General features: G+C 37.8%; 1 protein-coding gene across 1 annotated transcript in view; it reads right to left on the bottom strand.

Moving 5' to 3' along the window:
• Window positions 1–26,600, bottom strand: part of FAM13A (family with sequence similarity 13 member A) — a 319,784-nt gene that overhangs the window by 48,764 nt on the left and 244,420 nt on the right. The window contains 3 exon segments of the mRNA XM_038582151.1: window positions 11,574–11,760; window positions 18,550–18,729; window positions 21,429–21,470. Of these exon segments, the coding sequence (XP_038438079.1) occupies window positions 11,574–11,760; window positions 18,550–18,729; window positions 21,429–21,470 (409 nt within the window).

Genomic DNA, 26,600 nt, shown 5'->3' with positions numbered 1-26,600 from the left:
GAGGGCTTAATACTTATCAGGAGGCATACCTGTAAGTTTTTGACATGGCCAATGCTTTTTAAATACAATTCAGGTTACTGAGCACATAAGTAAGCCATTCCCATGAAGGAAGATTACAAATAAGCAAACAAGAGCACTTTTACATTCAGTAAACTGAAAAAAAAAAATAGCTGCCCTGGAGATCTGAACTTGAACTTCATTAAATTCTAAGATTCGTATCTGCATTAAAAGGATATTAAGCACAATCCACCTAGTCTATGTCATCAGAAAGACACATTTTGAAGCAACATGTGTTCATCTACGTATTTATAACCTCCCATCATGAAAAATCCTTTACAAAGTAAATCTGATTAAGGTTCACAATAATCCCATGACACTGACATATATAAAAATCTTCCCAAAATAAACACATAGAGTAGAAAACTAATCTTTGGTTTGGTAGATGAATGAATTATTTTGCATTTATGTTGGTTTGGCCAACTTATCTGGAATTCTGAAAACTTAAAACCCCAGGCTCCATCAAACAGTAGAAACAAAGGGAGACACAGCGTAACATAATAGTTACAATGGTGGCTCTAGAGTCAGAATGTTTGGGTTTGAATCCTAGCTCTATCATTTATCATCTTGACCCTACTTGACCCTCAATATCCACATCTGGAAAATGGAGATGGTAGTATTAACATATTAACACAGGTAGCCATGAAGATCAAAGGAAATAACACATGTAAAGCATGTGAATAATATCTGGTACATTTATTTTATATTATTATTATTATTTTTAAAGATTTTATTTATTTATTCATGAAAGACAGAGAGAGGGGGGCAGAGACACAGAGGGAAAAGCAAGCTCCATGCAAGGAGCCTGATGTGGGACTCGATCCTGGGACTTCAGGATCACATCTTGGGCCAAAGGCAGGTGCTAAACTGCTGAGCCACCCAGGTATCCTGATGCTGTCATTATTTCTAAAACTATGAAATTCATGTCCCCCAAAATATTTTACTGCTATTTCTCCAGTTAAGGTGATGTTCCAGACAATGGAAAGAGTGTCTGTGTCTACCATTACTAAACATCAATTTACACACTTAAATAATTTACACAGTTAATTTTAGAATGGATCTGAGAAATAAAAATTATGAAAATATTCAGGTATGTTTATATTTTATAACTCTAAAGTTTGAATTAGAAGAGGCCTCTCTAAAATGCCTCTCCTTAAACCAAAGCATAATTACTCTTATTACCTGAATGTGATCTTCCTGATAAAGGGGGTTATACCTATGACAAAGAATCTTAGTTTGTTCTCATTGGTAATCTTCAATAGATTATCAAAATCTTTAGTGTAAGATCTAGTGTAATAGTATTAGGTTTTTCTAAACCTCTGAAACATGATTTCCCAGGGAAAGCACAACTCTCTACTCTCATATCATTTTAAAACAGTGTCAATGAGATGCATTTTTAATTATATGCAAATGACTATTTCAGAATAAAGAAAAATCTTCACATTAAGGCTAGGAAATATTCAGAAAGAGAGAAGAGAAAAGTAAACCATAATAGTATTATATAAACTTAGATATTTCAGTAAGAATATAAGATTTTTTTTTCTTCCTAAATAGAAAGAACCAAGATATAATTGCTTATAGATCTTGAGAATTGTAAAAAAAGACAGCTATGTTATACCATGGAAAGCTTTGCAAAAAGCAGCTGTTAAATGTGAGAAAGTCTAGCTGATCTCCAGGGTTAACACCAGTAAGCAGTAACTTGGACTCCCTCTCCCACTGGCTTTTTAAAAAAATGATCCCTATGTTTAAGAACTCCCTAAGGATCTTTTTTTTTTTTTTTTATATAGATGTAATCAACAAAGGGTGACTTTCAATATTGTTCCATACTTCCTTCTAAGGCTTCACAGTAATTCCAACTTTCATGTTGTCCACATATTTGAGACTGTTGAATATTCTATGAGCTGCTTTCACTAAAGCAGCATGCAAGCACACAGTGTTTCTTTAGCAGTGCCTTAGCAAGGCAGTTGGGTTGCCCCTATACCTTTTGGAAACAGGAACATGTGAAGAATGTGTTATAACTGGCAACCTATCTCAATTTTTTTCAGAATGAAATAAGGGTAGTAAAGATCTCTGAATACAGTAAAAAAAAAAAAGTACCTATTTTCATGGGTGCAAAACATGCTATAAATTCTAACTTCCATTCTTTGCCTAAAGAGAGGGAAGATTAAGATAAAGAAACAGATCAGCCATTCCCTCACTTCACTGAGGTGGGAGAAGGGGAAAATGGAATGTACAGGTCAAAAGAACAGCTGCAACGTAGACTTCCATTGTACCAGAAATTTGCTACTGGACTTTCAAGTGTTCTCCAGTTGTAATAGTACTTGTATTATGAGAAAATATGGACTTAATTCCTTTTGAAGGTTTTGAACTGCTTTATGTTCCAAACACTTCTCTAGGTGTGGTAAAAGAGTAGTTCATTAATGTTTGCATTTATTAAAGGTTAAGGTAATAAAACTCTTATAAAAATGTTTTATTGCATTAATTTTTAATTGGTCTTCTAAACTTAGGATGTTTTAAATAGGTAATTTTAAGACACAGCAAAGAACTATGACTTTAAGAATAATTTTAATGGGGGATCCCCGGGTGGCTCAGTGGTTTAGCGCCTGCCTTTGGCCCAGGGTGTGATCCTGGAGTCCCGGGATCGAGTCCCAAGTCGGGTTCCCTGCATGGGGCCTGCTTCTCCCTCCTCCTGTGTCTCCACCTCTCTCTCTCTTTCTCTCTCTCTATCATAAATAAATTAAAAAAAAGAATAATTTTAATAAAATTGCTTCTTGAATTGCATTAAAAAAACAGATCAAGCGTAGTTTATAATCCATAAAATTCTGCTTTGTTTAAATTTTACCAGTGACTTTCAAAACACACAAATGTGCTATAATATAATTTATTTGGATAGTTTTTGGGTGTCAGAGGGAACTGAATTTTAAGAACTACCCTCCTCAATTATAAAAATAACCTCAAATCTAAAAAGAACAAAATCCTTGAAAAAAATTAGCTTTAGACTGTGGAATTTATTTTCAATTCTTCCCCTAGGTCTCTCTCTCTGTTGTGGCATTGAAAGTCAGGCTCAAAACCTGTTTGACCACTGAAGCACTTGAAAACACTTGGAGCAAAAACAAATTTGTCTTCTGAAACTATAAAATGCTAACAAAACCTTTATAGAGGGCACTGAAAAAAATGCTTTCCCTCCATATACAAAAAGCTGAGTCTGAAGGCTGCAGAGAACACTGCTAGTCAAAACAGTTTCATTATCCTAACCTTGAGTTCTTAGAGAAGGAGAATATTTGATATATTCTCATTTATAAAGGATTAATGTGTTTCTTTTTGTATCCTTTCATAATTTTATGTTTTGCCTTAAAACAGCTGTATAACTTAATCCATATTTAAAAAGAACTACAGAGATGATACGAGGATGCTGATAGAAAAGCTTGCTAGCTACCTACCCAAATTCAGTCTAATTTCCTCCTACAGAAATGAAGGAGCCACATGCCCAGGAGCAACACATTCACCAGTCTCTCTTGCAATGAGATAGGACTGCATGACTAACTCCTCTCCAACAGGATGTTGTGTGGCTTGCAGGCCTGGCCAATAAACTACCCCAGCAGGCACATTCCTCAAAGCTCATGCTCTCCTTCTGTGAGCTGAAAAGGAGATGGAAACCACCATGGTTCACTGGATGCTACTTGAGGATGACAGAGAGGAACCTGGCCTGGGTCCCTGAAAAACTGCATAGAGCAAATCCTCTACTCCTCTCTCTGGCCCTCAACTCCTATTTTAGGTTGTTACGGGAGAAGGAACATTTACTGTGTTCAAGATCTTGTGTTTGGGTGTTCTTATTACACAAGTTACCCTAAAATATATGGCAACCATTCATGTGCTCCTTTTTTCCATCACATTCTTTTGATGAGTGCTGAACTCTGCTGGGCTTTAGGGTACAAGGGTGACAGGTGAACCAGACAGACACTGATCCTTGCTATCATGACCTCTGTATTTTGGTTACTGCTGCAACTGTAGTTTGCTACACTGTTAACATTTCCTTTATTTCTAAATAGTTTCTTTCTGAATGATAATGGTAAAAATTGGCAAAACATAAAATTCAAGGTGACCATCACATTCTTTCCTAATTCAATAGTATGCAAAGGAAAGAAATACTAGATGCGTATCTACCCACTAAATATTGATTAGTCCCAACGTGCTCTCATTGGAGCCTTTCTTTTTGCTTATTCCCTAGATGTCAGCTCAGACCATCCCAAGGCTTTAAATGCCAACTGGTGCCAAAGACTTCCAAACTTCTTTCATTTCTCCCCTGAACTCTAGGTTCATGTATCTAGGAGGCATCATGTAACTGCCTACTTGATTCTTTACTAATAAACATCTCAAGCTCAACATTTCCAAATGGAACTTCTGATTTTTCCCCCCTGAATCTGCCCCTTCAATAGTTTTCTCCATCTTTCCAGCTAGCTATTCTAAAGGTCTTGGAGTCATCCTGCACCCTCCTCCTTCTTCACACCCACATCCAGTCTATTAGAAACCCTCTTGTTTCTACACTATCATCCTGATCTAAATCAATATCATCTCTTGCTTAGATTATGTCAATTATTTTGTTTTAGTGTTTTTTTTGTTTTTTGTTTTTTGTTTTTTATCCCTTAATACCTCTGGGCTATCCCCCCTTCCCCAGGCTATTCTTAACACAGTTGCTAGAGATTCTTTCAAAAGGTACATCAGATAATGACTTTCTTCTCTTTGATCCTCATCTCACTCAAGGTAAATCCCAAAGACCTAAAAATGGCTACAAAGGCTTAACTGATCAGTACCCTTGCTACATCTTTGACCTCATCTCTTAAAATCCTCCTCAATATTGCTCCAATCACAGTGGCCTCTTGCTTATCCTCAGTAGGCTAAGCTCCTGCCCTCTCTGCCTAGATAGCCTCTCCCCAGATTTCCTAATGGCTCACTCCCTCACCTCTTTCAGGTCCCTGCATAAATCTCATTGAGGCCTGACCCAAGTATCCTCTGTACATCGATCCTACACCTCCCACTCTTCCTGTCTTCTCTGCCCACTTCATTTCTTTCCACAGCATGTATCACCACCTGACTATATATTTTCTTGTGTTTTATTTGATCCTATAAAGAATGTAAAACTTCATGATGGCTGAGAGTGTGTCTGTTTTGATAACCACTGGGTCTTTAGTTCCTAAAAGAGTGCTTGTCATATAGTTTGTTGTATAATTGAAGGAATGAATAATGATAAATCAGTGGCTCACAATATTGGGCTTTTTTACACTGTATGAATACTACCCAGAGAGTTGCTGCCATGTAGTTTTTGACAGGACCTTTTGCTGAGTGGTACTGCACTGAAAACAATGGTTGAAAATTGCTGCATTAGGTAGAGGACTATTTTACAGAGGAGAGGCAGTGTAGGGCTGGGAGCAGGTGCAGATGTGCAGACATGCTGGGTGCTGTTTTGGTATTCCAAGGCAGTTACAACAAGGGCTTAAGTGATGTGATGGCAATACAAAGGGACAAGGGGGACCTTCATAACATTTTAAAAGTAGAGTCAACTAAATTTGACAACTGATTAAAAAGCTGGAAGAGGGACTGGGGGCAAGTCCAGGAAATGTCTTAAAAAGGGATGAGAAGATGATGGTGTGATGAGATCAGATGGCTCCCCTGGAGAAAAAGAGATCAAGAAGGGGCAGACAATGAATTTGGTTTTAATGCATTGATTTTTTTTAAGAGGTAGGGGAAGGGCAAGGGAGAAGAGAAAATCTTTAGTAGACTCCCTGCTGAGCACAGAGTCTGATGCAGGGCTTCAGCTCACAACCTTGAGATCATGACCTGAGCTGAAACCAAGAGTCAGATGCTTAACCAATTGAGCCACCCAGGTGTCCCAAACAAGTTGACTTCCTAAGGTGAACTGGGGAAAGTTTCAATCAAATATGGACTTTCAAGGGATCTGTAGAGAGGTAACATCTGACACCATGCAAGTGGAAAAGCTCTCAAGTACAGTGCTGATGGAAAAGAGAAATGAGACAAAATTTGGGGAACATCTATATCTAGATATGCTTTGTGGAAGATGATCCAGTGAAAGAGATGACCCAGAAGAAAGTCACTGTGATTAGAGGACATGGAGAAGTCAGTATCAGATTGAGGGAGAGAGTTTTAAGAAAAAGGGACGAAGTATCAAGCCCCACAAAGACTTAAAGAGTAAAGGACCAAGCAGACGTCAGAGCACAGGGGTGTTTGAAGGCCATTCCCAAACCATGTCCAGTGACATGGAGGAAGCAGTTTCTGCAGAGAATTGGGCATAGAATCTGGGCTACTGGGGTTGATGAGTAAATGCAGACTGTTCAGAACATCTGATGGCAAGTGAACAAAAGAGACTGGTCATCAGAACAGAGAGGGCAGAAAGGGATTTATGTATGAGCTGTGTTCAGTTTTCCCTATCCTTTAGCACATTTAGTTGCTTTCAAATCTCAAAAAAAAATATCCCACAATAAGGTATTAATATTCCTACTTTATGGATGAAGTAACTGAGGATACATAATACGGCCACGTGCCATAGATATTAAGTGATCAAGTTGAAACAGAAACTCAGTCTGACTGCAAGAGCTATGCTCTTACTTTGAACCCTGCCTGTGATTTCAGAAGGTATTCAGGACAATAAATGTTTATTTATTATTTTTTAAATATTTGAGAGAGAGAATCTCAAGCAAAATCCTTGCTAAGTGTGGAGTCCAACGTGGGGCTCAATCTCAAGATCCTGAGATCATGGCCTGAGCTGAAATCAAGAGTGGGACATGTAACTGACTGAGCCACCCAGGCACCCCTAAATAGATGTTGTTTATAAATAAGAGAGCTACTAGACTATGTATTTGTTTTTTACATAATGACTGCAATGCTTATTATAGAATTAGTATCATATGGAGAACATTTGAAGAACGAGGATGGAGTAACAGTTGCTTCTAATACCACTACCATCATCATAAATTACTTGAGGCACATTTCCTTGCAGTATTTTTTCTTGGGAATGGACATTGTTATATACACTTATATATGCACTCATATATGTATATAATACATACACATATATGTATACATGTATGAATGCATACACTGTAGATACTGCTACATCACCTACTTTTAATAGAGGGAGAATATAGTGGAATCCCAGCTCCACCACTTTTGTGTGACCTGAGACAAGTTGTTTACTCTCCTCTGCCTCATTCTCATGTTTAGAATGAGAATTATAATACTAATAAATTCACCTTTTGCATTATTGGGAGGATTAAAATTGATAATATATACAAAGCACTTAAAATATAACTTGTCAGTGGTTTTTATTTTATTACACAGTTTTCAGAATAATAATTTTATTGAATTGACATACAAATATTGCTTATCTGATCTCACATCTTTGAACATTTAAATTGCTTCTAATTTTCCATGATTATGAAAGCCTTGTGGTGAGCAAATTAATACTGTGGTCTTTTCCATTTTTAAGTAGAACCAAGTGGCAGAAGTACGATTATTGAATAAAATACATGATTACTTACGACTTTTGATTTAAGCTGTTAAATGTGCCCAAGAGAGAAAGCTTTTAGACATGAAGCCTTTTTCTAGGCCAACAGAAATGAGCCAATGAAGAGGAAGCCATGAAAAGTGTGAGTGTATGTATATGTTTGAACACGTACATGGGTGTGGGGTGGGGAGATGGATACAGAAAATAGAATTTGCAAAGATACTTCTTGATTTTAGAGGTTAACGTTAGAAATTAGAAAAACCATGTCATCATTTGAGCAGGTGAGAAGAGAAAATGAGAAGAGTTCTAGAGACATTTTGAAGCAGGAGTGAGGGAAGCTGCTGAAACACAAGCTGGGGGTCTTAGTTCTTCAAAGTAAATCAAGAGACAAGGTTTTCCTTTGAGAATGACTGATGGGTACAGGCATGAACTAGGAGTTTAAAGAGGGAAGAAAAGGTTGGGACCCTGGCAGTAATTAGAGATAAGGCAAAACATTCTAATGTCACTTACTACCACTAATCTTTAAGCTCTGAATTATCTGTAGTCTCTTGGTCTCTGCTGGTCATGGCAGTCTCGAAAGGTGAAATCACAAAGGGGAATATGCCCAGACAGTTCCTACTTTAGAGATTCCAAATCTGCAGGATGCTTTTTTTTGGTCTACAGCATATTCTCTTCAGTTGTATTGTGGGCTGGTGTGATCAGTGTGAAATTATTACTCACTGTGTTCAGTTACTCTCTTCTCACTTTCTCTGGAAAATGGCTTTTGTTCTCATCTCTTCACCAAAATTGCTTTTATTAAGTGATCTCCATCATGCTAATCCCAATGATCAAACTCTCACTCTTCTGTTTGACCCATCATCTGACCTTCTGTCCTTGAGATACTTGGTTCACTTGGCTGCTGAGGCACCCAATTCACATTCATCGTCTGTCTTTTACTGTGCTAGTCTCTTAAGTCTCCTCCCCTGGTACCTTCTCATTTCCCCATCTAAATGTTGGTGTGTCTCAGGGTTCATGGTGCCTGAAGTGACTTGTCTTTCCTGTCCACACTCACTCCCTGGGTCATCTCACCTAATATACTGGCTTTAAATATCCTCTAGCTGATGATGACTGTATCTCCAGCCAGGATATTCTCCCTAAACTCTTGGCCCAGAAATCTAGTTCCCTCCCTGGTATGCCCTATTAGATATCTAATGGGCAGTTCGATCTTATGTCCAAAGCTGAACCCAAGCTTCCGTCTTCTCTATCTCAGTTAAAGTAACAGCACAAATCTAGTTGCTCAAGCCAAAAACCTTGGAGTTATCTTTGACTCCTCTATTACTTTCATACCACACAGGTAATGTCAGGAAATGTTGTCAATTCTACTTCCAAAACATATCCAGAACCTGTTCACTATGTCATGACTACTACCAATATACTGCTCCAGGAGGGGCTTAGTCAATGTGAACAGTGCTCTGTACAGCCTGCAATATTGCATCCATCCAATTATTGCAATGGATTCTTATCTCACCCAGAATGAAGGCAGAGGCCTCACAATGATGTATGAGGCCCTACTTCATCTGCCCAACCTCTCCCATTACCTCTTTAACTTTGTTCACTCTCTTCTAATCATAATGGTGTCTTTGTGGTTTTTTGAACATTCCAGATCAATGCCTATCTTAGGGCCTTTGCATCTACTGTTATAGTATGGCTTGCTTCTTTACTTTCTCTAAGTCTTTACACTCAAAATGTCAAATTCTTGTAAGGTCTCCTCAGACCATTCTATTTAAAATTGCACCGCCTGCCCCCTCATAATTACTATCCCCATTTCCTGCTTTATGTTTCTTCCTAGTAGTTACCACTATCTAATGTATTTTGTCTTTTACTTACTTATCTTGATTATTGTCTATTTCCCTTACTAGGATATAAGCTTCAGGAGACAGTTATCTTTGCCTGTTTTTCTCACTGCTTTATCCTTAGGATCTGAAATAGTTCCTGGAACCAAGAGGCATATAATTATATATAATCCCCCTACATCCCCGACCCAGCTATGGAAATACATGTTTAGTCAGGGTGCAAAGAACTTGAAGAAGAGTAGGAAAAGGTGTTGGGGGAGAGTTGGGAAAAGTAACATTAGGAGGCTAAAAATAAGAGACAAGTTAAGATGCACAATTAACTTTAGGATGGAGTCTAAATACTTGCTACGTTTCCTGGCTCTGCTTTGTGGTTACCTATGAAGGCTAGATTTTAAAATTTATGGAATATAACAATTAAGAAAGCTCTTAGAGAACACCCTCATTTTAGATGAGTTAAGTTTTTCTTCTGAATTGTGCTGGCAGGTTTTTCAATTATTCACTGAGACAAAGATATGGTCCACTTGGCTCACTTATATTAATAGGCGACATTCACAATTCTGGAATGAGGATATTGGCAACTAAGGTGAGGGCAAAGCCTCTCACATATAAAAGACCAGAGAACATCAGGCCCTTCCATCCAAACATTTTAAAACACAGAATAGGGCCATAGTTTTATTAAACACATATTCTACATAAATGTACTTTTTTACTTTTATTAGCTATTAGCTTAAATTAGCTAGCTAATTTAAGACACTATTCATGGTGGGGAAAAAATTAATGGGTTAAGTTCATATGAAAAAAGGATTGAAATGGAGATGTACATCTTCTCAAAGAAGTCAATTGTTGGACATTTAGTCATTGTAATCTCTTTGGCAGATAAGCAAAATTATGAGCCAAATAGAGTGCTAATGAAATTGGCACTATTTATTTTATTTAAAATTTACTTTTCCCAAAAATAAGAATTAAGTTAATGTTAAAAGGATTTAATGTGTGTACTGGTTTCAAAGCTTACATTCTTTATTTGGAGTGTATCAGATATGGGCCTAAGGTAGGTGATTGCTTCTGCCCCTTCTAGCTGGTCACTTTACTTGTAGAAACAGAGTATCAAGACATTTGGATGGAAAAAAGGAAAGTAACATGTTCCCCTGGATTTGCATTTATCTATATTTCAATTAGGGCAAAAGTGGGAATCTTCTCTGAGCACATGCAGAAATTGACAACAGAAAACAGGTAGCCCGTAAGTTTACTAAATATTTAGAAAATCCAGCAAGGAGCTAAAAGCTGGTGAGAGATAAAATAGATCAGAGTATTTACACATTGAAGAGTAAGAATGGACATTACCTACTTTTATTATGGAGACTCCAGCTCATGTTATGCTATAAATTTTAACTTCAGTTTTTGTTGTTGTTAAATTTTTTAAAACTAAAGGGACTAAGCAGACAGACTTTGGTGTTCACTTCTCAAAGAAACTGTAGTATACACAGACAAGGATGATGTATACTAACAGTTAAATGGAATAAATATTTAGCTATTGACAGAAACCACTTGTAATAACTTACATATCAAATCAATGATCCAGGCAGGATTCAAGTCTGAGATAACTCTGTAAGAGGATGATCTTTTTTGTTTTTGTTTCTAATTTGGAATAAAATATTTTATAGAGTATAGGTTTTTTTTTTTATACAGTATAGATTTAAACTAAATTTCTGAACACAGAGAATTCTCTACACAAAGATAGTTGATCCTCTTTCCCTATGTAATTTCTTTCACCTGGCTTTAAGTTCATCAAATTTTCTTTATATAAGCATACATATGAGAATGAACAGAATGGGGGAAATAAAAAGTACTTTAATAACAATATTCCAAAATAAAATTTAAAAATATTTGAAAGAATGAGATAAAATTCATCTGAATAACATGGAAACCAAAGTGTGTTGTCTCTGTTTCTTTTGCCAGAACATAATCTTTCTGAGCTTTCACTTTTATATTTATTAAAAAGAAATACAAGTGTGTATACTTAGTACCTCTGAGGTCTTCACAACTCATATCCTATAGTTTGATGAAGCTCATGATTGAAATTATTTTTTTTTTTACAGAGCAAGGAAAAGAGATGTGATATTTCCTAATTGGCTACAAGTAAAAAATTTTATAGAATTTTCACTTACCAAAAGACCATCTTGATTTTCATTGAGTTCAGAAAGTTTGGAACTGGATTTCTGACGTTTAGGTTTACCCCTTTCTCCAATATAACTGGAAGTATTTTCATATAACTTTTCCACTTCCTGAGGATTCAAAATACAATCTTCGAGGCTGTTGAACCCGGAAGGAATATTTTCTTTGTTGATAAGTCCCCTTGAATTAAAAAAAAAAAAAAAGCTTAATTTTAAAAGGTAAGAAGGACACTTTAATGACACTGTTAGTGCATCACATGGGAAATCAGGAGAGTGCCCAGAAATTCTAGTTTGCCTCTTTGATCAAAATCTGAGCACAGTGCTACTCCTGAGACTACTTGTTGCCAAATAAACCACATTACAAGATAAATTATTCTTAGGGGCAAACTGGCAAGGAATGTGTTTCTATCAATGAACAACTTTTGAGGTTGTACCAAAAGTAATTTGTATTCAAACAGAGAAAACAGTGTAATCTTACAGAAAAACTTCCCATTATTAACAGATTACATATACATACACATTTTATTTTATTTTAAAGATTTATTTATTTATTTGAGAGAGAGAGAGAGCATGCACGGGGACGAGGGGGAAAGAGAGACACAGAATCTCATGCAGACTCCCCACAGGGTACAGAGCCCTAGGTGAGGCTCCACTTCATGACCCTGAAATTATGACCTGAGCCGAAATCAAGAGTTGGATGCTTAACTGACTGAGCCACCCAGCTGCCCCTGCTACACACACTTTTTATAATACAATGAGTGGAGAAAAATCTGAAAAGGAAGTAAGATGTCTTTTTTCTCCAGAATGGGACAAACTGATTTTCCCAAATGATAGCTATTTTAGCATAGTAGAAAAATATTAATAACAAAATCTGACTGCATTTGATAATCTTGGTAGAAACAGGATAAGTTAATAAAAACTATGAAATACATTTTAATTGAAATATGGATTTGTTACTTCCCAGTACAAGGAGTTTTAGGATGTAAGCTTATAACTGTAGATCCTTCATGACATAGTTTTAGAAATAGATATGAATGTCTTATCTACAGAATTTAATTCACTTAACACTCTTGAAATCATTCTGAGTATTTTAAACATTCCCTTAAGGAGTTTTCATAAAATTAAATTCTTAGCAAAGTGTTGTTTTTTTTTTACTACATCCCAGGACAAATTAAGCCATCAGGGTAGTGTCATGGCATGCTAAGGTACAAATGAATGAGATCTCTCCCTTAACCTGACTAAGTTACGGTAACTCCCTAAATGAATGAAATAAATGAGCTATATTTTGAAATAAATGAGCTCTTAAGAACAAAACAGCTATATTTTGAAATAAATGAGCTCTTAAGAACAAAACAGATGACTGTATTTTACCATCAGTTCAACATATCCAAAAATGGAAGATAATCTTAAATATTCATTCTTCCATCTAAATTCACATCATGGAGGCAAAATTATGATTTAAATACTATTATATTAATGATTATTAATATTTACCATAACATTTTCAAAGTTATACTATCTTTGGTGATTTTTAGTACTCCATATTTAATTTAGTCTTATTTCATACAACTTTTAATGTAAAAATACTTAGTAAAATCATATAAAAGATTTATACAACAATCATTAGAAATATCCTAACTATAAAATAATGGCAGAGGAAGAGCTGACAGGGACTAACATGCTGGCACATGTACTTGTGCAGACATCTTCAACCTCTCCCCTCCATCTACTGAGAATGGTGCCTTCTATGGATGGTTGGAGGAGTTTGGTTGCAACTTCAAAATTATTTGTTTTGCTATATAAATTCTATCAGTCTTCATATTTCCCCTAACTCCTAGGGTAAACATCCTATTATAATTTTTTTTGTGGAGGGGTTTTTATGTTTGAAAGCTGCTATGACAGAATTGTGCTTCCTCCCAAATTCCTATGTTGAAGCCCTCACCATCTGTTAATGTAATTGTTTTTGGAGACAGGGCCTTTTCAGAGGTAATTAAGGTTCAATCTGGCCATAAGGGTGGATGCTCTAATCCAACAGAACTGGTGTTTTTTTTTTTTTTTTTTTAATTTTTATTTATTTATGATAGTCACAGAGAGAGAGAGAGAGATGCAGAGACACAGGCAGAGGGAGAAGCAGGCTCCATGCACCGGGAGCCTGACGTGGGATTCGATCCCGGGTCTCCAGGATCGCGCCCTGGGCCAAAGGCAGGCGCTAAACCACTGCGCCACCCAGGGATCCCACAGAACTGGTGTTCTTATAAGAAAAGGAGGAGATACCAGGAGAGCATGCACATGGAAGAAAGGCCATGGGAGGATATGGTGACAAGGCACTGTCTGGAAGTCCAAGAGAGAGGTCTTATCAGAAACCAACCTTGTACACACCTGGATTTTGGACTTCCAGCCTCCAGAACTATGAGGAAATAAATTCCTCTTGTTTAAGCCACCTAGGCTGTAATACTTGGTTATAGTAGGCCTAGTAGATTAATCAAAAGCTAAAAAACAGTCTTAGAAATTAAAAGACAAGGTTTATTTTATAATCTTTTTGAATAGTGAACGAATGGCTGGAATAAATGCTGTCAAAATAAACATACGAAACTCTGTTCAGTGCGCTCATGTGGAAAGCCTGTACTCTTAAAAAAAAAAAAAAAAGTCTGCTTTTGTGCGAGTCAATCCTTTCAGCCCCAGTACACATGTGATTGTGAGGAGCACTGACTGGTATATGACTCCTGCCTGCAACATTCTGACAGGTTTCTTTCTTTCTTTCTTTTTTTAAAGATTCATTCATTCATTCATTCATTCATTCATTCATTTATTTATGATAGACAGAGAGAGAGAGAGAGGCAGAGACACAGGTAGAGGGAGAAGCAGGCTCCATGCTGGCAGCCCGACGCAGAACTCGATCCCGGGACTCCAGGATCACACCCTGGGCCAAAGGCAGGCGCTAAACCACTGAGCCACCCAGGGATCCCCATTCTGACAGGTTTCAATCATACTTGACATAACTGAAATCTGACATGAACTCAGATCTCTGGGGCCTCTCACTTTATCTAGAATTTCTTCCTCACTGCTACAGACTTAGTTAATGCTCTGGCAATACTCAATTATTTATCATTCCCCTAATAGAGTATGTTCTTTTTTTCCTTTTGGCTTTGTAGTAGGAATTTAATATAGTATTTAAATAACAAATGTGTACAAATTTCCAGCTTACTGTATTTTGGACAGCTGAAACCACTTAAATTACTCTTTGCTTTTAAAAAAATATAAAATTTCCATGAATATAGAAGAAAGACTATCACAATGAACTTCCATATACCCATAACCAAGAGTCATCATTTCCATGTACCCAGCAAATGGCAAGTTTTTTAATTTATAAATTAGACTGAACCCCTTCACATAATAAATATATCCCTTAAACTTTGATATTTTTATGGTAGCAAATAGTAATATAAACCTGATAATGTTTCTTATAAATTTAGACAAAGAAGAAATCATTTGCACTAAAATGAAATATTTATAGTCTTAGTCTATCTTCTGTATTTATTTCAAAAATTTGCCATGATGACTTTAGTACAGACTTTATTGACTATAATCTCACCCTGAAATATGGCTATCATTGGCTTTAAGGATATATATTTTTTTATTTGGTTGCAGCTTTAGGTTGTTAGGAAACAAAATTATAGATAAAAATACAACTAATTTCTATTTTTTTTAAAGATTTTATTTATTCATGACACAGAGAGAGAGAGAGAGAGAGAGAGAGAGGCACAGACACAGGCAGAGAGAGAAAGCAGGCTCCATGCAGGGAGCCCGACATGGGATTCGATCCCAGGTCTCCAGGATCACACCCTAGGCGGAAGGCAGCACTAAACCACTGAGCCACCTGGGCTGCTCACTAATTTCTACTTTTAAAAACTGTTTAACCATTCTATACGGTTAACAGTTTTGAACAGGATATAGTAAAATCTAGCTTAACTTTTATTTTTTAAGCAAAGCCTGATAAAAATCTTTGATAAATGAATCAATTGTGTATAGGTATATACTAAGAAAAACATACTTACTATGGGCTATGATAATGATTCTCAACCTCCGCACAATGAGTGATATGTTAGTGTATCTACTGGGGACGTACTGGAGAGGACCTTTGTGAGGACAGAAGTAGTAGGTCTGGGGCCCTGAGAGGGCCTTGCTCCTCCACAGACCTGGTGAGCTCAGAGAGGAAGTGCAGTGTGGACAGGAGTTGATGAGAAAGGACTATCAAGACATGTTAAATACTCATGTGTCAGGTTAGGAAGAGGTCATATAACTAGGAGGCTAAGGCCAACAGGGAGAATAGGAAGAGGACTTTTGCTTGCCCCGACCATGTATCAAGGAAAAAGAATAAGGAGACTGTTTGTAAGTTACTGTAGCCACACACAGTTTGCAACCTGAGATTTATGCACAGCTCCAGTCTGACCACAATGAGAGATGAGCATGAGCAGTAGAGGAAATCCAGAGAAGAAAAATTAAGGGGAAGGCTAGAGTTTCACAGGTTGGTAGATTAGTTGGTTTCTACCATTCTTTATTTCCTTTTGTTCTCCTGATATTGACAGTAAAATAGGCTCAAAATAACTTATAATAGAAGCATGCCTGGACTTGGGAAGCTCTAACTTCTCAGGAGTAACCAGGAAAGGTTACTCCGTTTCACATTTTTCTGCCATTCTCTATTCTTCTGGACCTGGCACCCCTGCCTGCTGCCACACACCCACCATCAATACTATCACTGTCTGTCTCTGATCTCTTCCTCGTGCTTATTACCACTTCCAACCTCTGCTTGCTATCCCTCTGTCCAAACACAGAGGGTGGAAAACATGATGTCGTGACACACTAAGGATATTTTAAAAACGCAATGTGTTGCTACATACTACTTGGCAAAAAATGAGGCAGAGGGTAAGAACAATATTAAATAATTTACACTTGCTGTGTAACACAGTATGGGCAGTACACAAACTAATTATACTCCTAAACATTGTCTATAAAGCTTAGTCAGTAGCTAATTTTAAATGTAACCATCTCCTGTATTACAATTTTTCTGTTTTCTAAAGGTAGTATTATAGCACTCCCTCCTACCCACCAGCTCCAAGACAAAATTTTTTTTAAAGTGCTGCATATATCCCTTAAAAAGTCAGTGGATTATACCACTGATACTGTTTTATTTCTAAAATTACATTTGCTAGTATGGTCCTTAAGCATCTTCATAATATGCAGCACGGTATTTTTACTACTTGCCTTTCTGTTTTTCTTTAAGTAAAAAGAAGTTTCCTTTTTTACCCCTAAGATTTTCATGTACATTATGAATCCAGGTGAAAAGGAATAAGGGGGAGTAGGGTCTGATTTAGTCTTTGACATTTAATAAGGAGTTCAAAACAGTAACTTTATATAGACTAAATGCTATCGTAAATAAAAATAAACTTAAAAATTTCAGGAAAAATATATGAATATAACTTTACTTTCCTGATATTTAAATGATGATTACTGAAAAATATTGATGATGATGATCTATTTGTATTGTATCAAATCCTTTAATGGAGAATAAAGTTCCTTATGCTACTACTCATAAATTCATGCTGTGGGAAAGCTTATAATAGTCATAATAATAAAGAACTCAAGCATTTCCTCTTCTGATTAGACTTAAGCTCAACCTTTCTTATATTAAAATGTAGTCAAATGTCAGAGTATTACTGTCATACTCTACAGTGATATTTCATCAGCCCAATATAGTAGGGAAATCTGTTGGTTTTATAAGTTAGTCTAATAAGTGAATGAATGTTATCTAATAAGAAAAAACTACCTCTGCAGTGCTCGGGTGGCCTAGTCAGTGGGGTGCCCAACTCTTGGTTTCTACTCAGGTCAGGATCTCTGCTCAGCGTGGAGGCTGCTTGGGATTTCTCCCTCTGTCCCTCCCCTCCCCAACCACCTGTCCCTCCCCTCCAACCACTGTGCCCCCCACATGTGCGTGTGTGTGCATGCTCACTCTCTTTCAAACAAATAAATATTTTATTTTATTTTATTTTATTTATTTACTCATGAGAGACACAGGGAGAGAGAAGGAGAGAGAGACAGGCAGAGGGAGAAGCAGGCTCCATGCAGGGAGCCCAATGTGGGACTCGATCCCGGGACTCCAGGATCACGCCCTGGGCCCAAGGCAGCGCTAAACGGCTGAGCCACCCGGGCTGCCCTCAAACAAAACGGCTGAGCCACCCGGGCTGCCCTCAAACAAATAAATCTTAAAAGAAAAAAAAAAGGGCAGCCCGGGTGGCTCAGCGGTTTAGCGCCGCCTTCAGCCCAGGGCGTGATCCTGGAGACCCAGAATCGAGTCCCACGTCGGGCTCCCTGCGTGGAGCCTGCTTCTCCCTCTGCCTGTGTCTCTGCCTCTCTCTCTCTCTGTCTCTCATGAATAAATAAATAAAATTAAAAAAAACAAACAAACCTCTGGACAGGCATATGGCAATTTTCTCCTCCAGGAGTTCAGTCAGCATCCCTGTTAAAAAAGATATTCATGGGATGCCTGGGTGGCTCAGAGGCTGAGCATGTGCCTTTGGCTCAGATCGTGATTACGGGGTCCTGGGATCGAGCCCCGCATCAGGCTCCCTGTGAGGAGCCTGCTTCTCCCTCTGCCTATGTCTCTGCCTCTCTCTGTCTCTCATGAATAAATAAAATCTTAAAAAAAAAAGATATTCATAAGGAAGCCATGAAATGTATTAAATCAGAGGTGGCTTCCTACAACATACATCTAGACAATATAAAACATCCAGCAAAACTGAAATATTGATTTAGTCACCTACAAATTTGCAAGTGTTAGCTAAATAGTCAAAAAGGAATTTTTAAAGTTTTAACCTGAATACTGATATGGGAATGCCTATAACACAGTGACAAATTTAGGTGCATATTTTTAAAAGAAGAGGAGAAAATGCAAATAAGCACCAATCCAACTCACACATCTCTGCCACGTCGAACTTCATCCTGCTCTTTGGACTGGCGGCGGCGCTGTCTGGCTGATGTGGCTGAAGATGCTGATGATGGTCCAGATTCTGAGTCCTCTGAACTTTGGCCTCCAGAGCCATTAACATCAAAAAGATGCTGTTCTACTGCTGACCGGATGGTTCTTTCTAAGAGTCTAATAAAAGCAGAATACAGAGTCCATCAGGCAAACAACTTTATCAATGTTTGCCTTTAAAATTTTCTATCTATAATTTTGGGAATATCAGCATTTTCAATGGTAGATCTACCACTGCTTCATGAGCAAAGACAGCATATGAGACATCTCGAAATGTCTGCATCGTGTGTTAAAAATAAAACCAAACATGACAAATTCTACCAATTTGATAACTATGTTTCTCATCTTTGTAGGATCAGGATTATTGAAATGCTCACAGCAAGTCTAGCAACAATTATCAGAGGCATTCAGGAAATAAGGGTCATTTAATATAAGGCAGAATGAGGAAATATTTTTTCCTCACAGAGTAATAATAGACCTATTCTTATATAGGTGAGTTCCTTCAGATTTCACCAGTTCTTCAGAGGAAGACAGTATGGTTTACAAAGCAAATTGGCACAAATTTATTATGATGCCTATTATCTATTTAGAATCCCTTTAAGGTAATAATGCTATTAAAAAGAAACACCTCACCAGAACAATTACTATTTAGAACAGCAAAGTCTTTCTGAACCTCTATTCAATTAAATTGTGATGTATATAATCGAAGCTGTATTCATGCAAACATCCCAGTATGTATTACTGAAGATAGCAGGAGAGATTTACTTCATTCAGCATGAAAAAACATTTAAGCACAGAGGCTGAAGAGTGCATCATAAGACAGATAAGGTATCTGTTTTAAAGTTATATAATTTTTTAATGGGTCTAAGTCTTCTTTTATTACCATGCTATTTACTTCTGGATAACGTGGCATGAAAAATTCTTTTTTTTTTTTTTTGCATGAAAAATTCTAAACATATACTCCTCAAACCATGTTTTCCTGCACTTGAAAAAAGAATCACATCCAAACTCATCAAATGGTACACATTAAATGTGTATAGTTTTTTGTATATTATATTTCAATAAAGCTATTAATTTAAAAAAGAACCACATACTTATTTTTAAAATGTCAGATATAGTTGGCTGAGCATCCAATTCTTGGTTTCGGCTCAGGTCGTGATCTCAGGGTTGTGAAATCTAGACCCATACTGGGTTCTTTGCTCAGTGTGGAGTCTACTTAAGACTCTCTCTCTCTCTCCCTCTGTCCCTCCCTACTGCACTCTCTCTCTCTCTCTCTCTCTCTCTCTCTCTCTCAATAAATAAATAAAATCTTAAAAAAAGAGAGACAGGTAATAAACAAACCATGGAGTTTCAGATAGTGATAAATTCTCTCCAAAATGGCGAACAGGATTGGAGAGGGACTGTGGATAGGAAGGGATGGCTTCTCGGAGGAGAGGACATTTGAACAAAAAAAGTGAATGATAAGAAAATGAATGGCCAGGCTGAAAAATAGCCAGTGCAAGGGCTCTGTGGCAAATATAAGCTTGGCCTATTCCAGAAGTAGGATGTCATGTGGTCAAAGCACAATGAGCAATGTGGTCAGAGAGGGAGGTAATGGCAGGTAACTGGAGTTTAGATTTTTTTTTTTCAAAGATTTTATTTATTGGGACGCCTGGGTGGCTCAGCAGTTGAGCATCTGCCTTTGGCCCAGGGAATGATCCCAGGATCCGGGATCGAGTCCCGCATCGGGCTCCCTACAAGGAGCCTGCTTCTCCTTCTGCCTATGTCTCCACCCCTCTCTCTGTGTCTCTCATGAATAAGTAATTTTATTTAAATATACACATATATATTCATTCATGCATGCATTCATTCATTCATTCATTCATTCATTCATGAGAGACAGAGTGAGAGAGAGACAGGCAGAGACGTAGGCAGAGGGGGAAGCAGGCTCCCTGTAGGGAGCCCGATGTGGGACTCAATCTCAGAACCCTAGGATCATGACCTGAGCCTCAGGCAGACACTCAATCATTGAGCCACCCAGACATCCCTGGAGTTTAGATTTTAGTCTACATGCAGTTGGTAGCCTTAGGAGGAAAAAGACACGTGATTGGTATAATCAACAGAGCACTGTCATTGCTCTGTGGAAAAGAGACTTGTTACCATGACTAATTTCCTTTTGATTCTGTGTCCCTCTTAGACTGTCAAATCCCTGAAGCCAGAGCCCAAGGCTTATTTAATATTACATACCCTACACAATGCTTGGCCTAACATAGGTACTCAATCCATGTAGGCTGATTAAAAATGAGGAAGAGAGAAGACAAGACACTGTTACACTTTAACCTTTAATGGCATCCTCCACTGCAAGATACCTCCCTAAACACGTATTTTGCAAACATTAATAGTCTCTGATGTTATTTTGACTGAAACAAAAATCTTGTATGTTCAAATGATTCAGCTGTCTCTGGTCACACACCCACGCAGAGACTCAAACAGGAACACATCTTATTTAGTCCTCTGAGTGGTTTTAAAAATCATCATCGGGGGATCCCTGGGTGGCGCAGCGGTTTGGCGCCTGCCTTTGGCCCAGGGCGCGATCCTGGAGACCCGGGATTGAATCCCACGTCGGGCTCCCAGTGCATGGGGCCCGCTTCTCCCTCTGCCTGTGTCTCTGCCTCTCTCTCTCTCTCTCTCTGTGACTATCATAAATTAAAAATAAAATTTAAAAATCATCATCGGTTGCTTATTGTATTAATCTTCCAAAACCATACACCACTAGAGTATTTTTTTTCTGTTTGATATATGGGAAAGGAAGAGGGGAAACCCCAAGCCAAATAACTTACTCTCCAGTCGTCGAAACACTGCTGACTTGAGATACATGCGCACTGTGGAAATGAAGCACAAAGAATAAAGTCAGATTAGACAGAGCGTCAGATGCTGTGAACCAAACATTTGAAGGGGACTCCAGACTGGAAGTATTAACTAGATGCTGAGTGACCCTAGCACAACATTTAACCCATCCACTGACAGATGCTCATTTTCATTTTTCTCTGGAATTAGAGAATGGCCCTGGTTTTTATGCCTGAACAGTATTTTTCCCCCCTCTCTATTTTAAAGATGTCCATGACAGTTTCAAAGTAATCTTTAAAAACCATCTCTACCTCTCACCCTACTAGCCTGGCCCTCAGTCCTCCTTCAGGGCCTTTTCATTTACCCAAAATGTAAACACAATGCTGCTGACTACCTTCCTGCTACCAACTCTACCCAGTCCCTGCTCTCCCCAGCCCAAATCTATCCCATCCTAGTCTACCCTCTCCAGACCTGAAGACAGAAGTGACTTCTTAAAACTGCTCTGGACAGGCAGACAGTAGCGTGAACCACAGGGGACAGAGAACAAAGAGACAACACTGGTTTCTACACAGTTATTTATTTCTTTTTTAATGTATTTTTTAAAAAAGATTTATTTATTTGAGAGAGCATAAGCAGGGGGAAGGGCAGACTGAGAGGGAGAAGCAGACTCTCCATTGAGGAGGGAGCATGACATGAGGCTCCATCCCAGGACCTTGGACGGAGACCTGAGCTGAAGGCAGACACTTAACTGACTGAGCCACCCAGGCGCCCCTACACGACCACGCTCTGTAATATTTTATCTCAACATCTAATTTATAGCCCATTTATTGAACATCTATAAACCTCTACCTTCTAATTTCTCCAAAACCTGAATTCCTTTGAAAGTATTACAAAGTAGTCAACCTAAAGTAGAACAGTGAAATTATAGAACACTATCTGATTAGCACTCTCTGGAACTTCACCCCTCTTGGCTGTATCCTGCCTTCGTATAACCACAGTGAGGTAAAAACTGGCAGCAATTTTAGTAGCATCGATATTAAGACTTTCTCACAGGCTGCCCTCCATTGCTTAATCAACTTCTAAAATTAAGATTCAAGTCTGTTTAAATGAAAATCTTCCATGCTTATCACACTTTTTACCTTACAGATACAACAGTTCCCTTTCTTCCTCCTTCTTTGTAGAAGACACCCGAAGAAAATCACAGGTATTGATGACTGATCCTGATGGCCACCATTCAATCACCCCAAACATCCTCATATATGCCATGCAATTTTCAACATAGGAACACGGTGGATTTTTTTTTAATCATCTGTTGGGTTTTTTCCATGTATTAGGGCATCTCATCTCTTTCCATTCAGAATCTAAGTGCCTCAAGGGATTGTATGATATTTCTTTTTATTTTTTTTCTCTCTTTTTAAAGATTTTATTTATTTACAGAGAGAGGCAGAAACACAGGCAGAGGGAGAAGCGGGATCCCTGTGGGGAGCCTGATGCGGGACTTGATCCCAGGACCCCAGGATAATGACCTGAGCCAAAGGCAGACACTCAACCACTGAGCCACCCAGGTGCCCCTCTCTTTTTCTTCATTATACTCTCTACCACTATCACCACCATCAGACCCAGCATAGCCCTCCTAATCCCAGAGGTGATCAACAGACACTCACTCTTTAGCCCAGCTCCTTAATAAGAGCTGTAGGTCAGGGCCACAAACCACAACCAAATCCCAGAAGAGATCCATAAAATAATGCTATTGTTCACAAGGGAGACTGATGAGAAAAACCTTAATAAATGAGTAAATAAGCAAATGAACAAATAAGTACACTTATTTGAGTACTTACAGTACTCTACTTACTACATTTCAGACACTGTGCCAAGTATTTTGTACATACATTTTCTTGTTTGCTATTTATAATAACCCCACGAGGTAGGTACTATTGTTTTCTCGATTTTCAGATGAAGAGGTTAGAGGTTAAGTAACTTGCCCACAGTGACAGAGCCAAGAAGTAGATGAGCTGGAATTTGAACCAAGAAAGTTTTAGCTCAGAGTCTAAGCTCTTAATCACTATACTAGACAATCAATCTATCACTCACTAGAAGAAAAACTCCTGAGAATCATCTCTGTAGATGGAAGCTTGGACTGAGGTACTTTATTTTGCTTTTAATCACAACCATTTTTCTCATCTGCCTCACAATGCCTGTTATTCACAGTGGTTCCCAGATTACATAACCAATAATATATCCTCTGCTGTTTTCTGTCCTTAACTGGAACAGGCAGTCCCTGCTTTTGATGCTTTGTGGCTCACCCTCTGTAAAGTCAACACTGTATAATTAACTCCTGTATTTCACTTCTTCATGCAGTTACACAACCTTAATTTTGGGAGCAGGATCCAATGTGAACAGTGACTCTAGGGGGGAACACAGAAGGGTGGGAAAATGTAGATCTGCTAGATGCTAAAAATATTCCAAAGACATATAATTAGTCAATTAGTCCTCCAATGCCCCCTCAGAGTATATCCTTTCCTCCCTTCTACACACTTTTGACTTGAACTTTTTTGATTGATTTGTTTATTTATTTATTTATTCATGAGAGACACAGGGAGAGAGGCAGAGACATAGGCAGGGGGAGAAGCAGGCTCCATGCGGGGAGCCAGATCCAGGACTTGATCCCAGGACCCTGGGATCACGACCTGAGCCAAAGGCAGACAACCAATCACTGAATCACCCAGATGTCCCTCTTTTTGCTTTATTAAAGCACACTGATATTTTTATGTTCCTTTTTGGGGTTTGGGAGGCAGGACACAAAAAGAAAGGTGAGGACGAAAGACACAAGAAAATGACATCAAGTAGAAACAGGTTCTGAGATTACTAACTCTGTTAGTGCTTCTCAAATCCTAAGGCATATCTGAATCACCCAGGATCTTGTTCACACCACAGACTCCGATTTGGTAGGTTTAGGTCTCAGGAAAGGGAAGCTGAGATTCTGCCTTTCTAACAAATTCTATAGTGATTCTGATGCTGTCAATTCGTGGAAGACACTGATTAGTAAAGCTGTAATTCCCTGCAACTAATATTCTTCAAGACTTCACTTACTTAGATATCACAATAGCTATTTTTAAACATTCTAAGTAATGAGGGTATCAATTGGAAAGCTTATGCTAGCATAAGTGAATAAGAGGCAACACATCAAAATTTCTCTTATAGCTTAAAGAAAATTGACCTAAGCCATCTAAATCAGTCTTAAAGAGCCATTTTCAGAATGCAAAATAAATGAAAAAAAAATCAATGACACAAGCAGGTAATTAAGTCATACTCAATTTTGCTAATATATTGATCTTAGGTCAAATTTATGATAATTTATATTTTTATGTTTCTTTAATAGACCTTTAGAATTTTTGGTATACTTAGTGTGTCTATACTTTCATGTTTGTAAAGCAGAATTCCTCTAAAGAAAGTATTCTGAGAGGAGAACATTTTTCCATTAGGAATCAGAAAAGAAGTTCTGGTCTTGGCTCTGCAGTTAATTAGCTGAAATCATAGACTGTTGGTTAGCGTGGCTGCTTTGGATAGTTTTCTTCATACAGAAAATGAAAGGTTTGACTAGCGATCCCTGTGGTTTTCTTTTAGCTCTAAAAGTTTACTGCCCTAAAGTTTAAATCATCACAAAACATTATAACTGCATAATGAATTATGACAGTTTTGTCATAGTTATGGTTTATTAACTACCTATATGGCTTTGGTCAGATATCCAGCCACCTGCATAGCTCCTGTGGGATGCGCTTAATAATCCACCAATGACAAGATTTCTAAGAATATTTAATGACAGAAATAGAGGCTATTTTCCATAGCTATTACTGACTCATGAAGGTAATTCTAAGAAAATAACAAAAGGGCTATAAGAAGATAAGCTAAAGTGAAAGATACAGTTTTCCTTCATCTATATGGAGCTTGTTTTTTAATCTTCTGCAGAAACCTAAGAAAAATGAATTTTTTCAAAGCCTTTGAATGATTTGCTAACAAAGTTTCTTACTTATGCAATATAAGCAGTTGAATATGGAAGAGATCATTTCCTAATGTTGATAAAGCCTAGTATTCAAAACTAAAAGAAATAAGCCTCTATGTAGACTCCAGCGCTATGGTCAATTTCATTACAAGCCTACTGTAAGTGATGATGCAACTGCATTCACTATTGGTATAGTCATGTAAAACAGATTCTAAGCCTACCCTGCAACATATTTTGTGACATACTTAAAATATATTTAGTATCTTTTTTTTAAAAGATTTATTTATTCATGAGAGACACAGAGAGAGGCAGAGACATCGGCAAAGGAGAAGCAGGCCCCATGCAGGGAGCCTGATGTGGAACTCGATCCTGTATCCTGGGATCAGGCCCTGAGCCGAAGGCAGATGCTCAACTGCTGAGCTACCCAGGTGTCCCTAGTCTGTATCTTGATTGACAAAACTCAAACTACATTTCTGGAAGCTGAATGTGCTCAACAATATTAGTCTATAAATTTGCATGTGATAAGATGCACAGAATGCCTGTTGACAAGTGATTCTTTAATTAGATCTCTTGATTTGAAATAAAGAAATCTACATATAAAAAGAAAGAAGTTTCAAATCTACTAAAATCCAACATCTTTAAAAAGCATGTGTTCTTTTTTTCTGTATGTTCTCTTACTTCAGTATGTTTTATTTTCTGTGGTACATAAATATTATTGTGGTAAATATTATCCTATTAAAACAATAAATAGGAATTGTTAGATCCAACAGAATTATCTTTTTTTCCCCTCTAGAATATTTACATTTAGTCAGCTTTTTTTTAAATGGGTAAGGATTTTTCTTTTTAAGATTTTATTTATTCATGAGAGACAGAGAGAGAGAGAGAGAGAGAGAGAGAGGGAGAGTCAGAGACATAGGCAGAGGGAGAAGCAGGCTCCATGCAAGGAGCCTGATGCATGACTCCATGATCACCATCTAAGCTGAAGGCAGATGCTCAACCACTGAGCCACCCAGGCGTCCCAATGGATAAGGATTTAAAAGACAATTATGTGATGTTTAATTCAGCCTGAGGGTGAAATCATGTAACTAATCATCAAAATAGCATGAAGCTCCTAATGTATTTCACAGAATATTTTTAGTACTATTTTAAAATACTAAAAGTTGAT

The sequence above is a fragment of the Canis lupus genome, chromosome 32 (genome assembly GCF_011100685.1).
Source record: "Canis lupus familiaris isolate Mischka breed German Shepherd chromosome 32, alternate assembly UU_Cfam_GSD_1.0, whole genome shotgun sequence".
NCBI lineage: Eukaryota > Metazoa > Chordata > Mammalia > Carnivora > Canidae > Canis > Canis lupus.
This window is presented reverse-complemented; position numbering and strand designations above follow the sequence as displayed.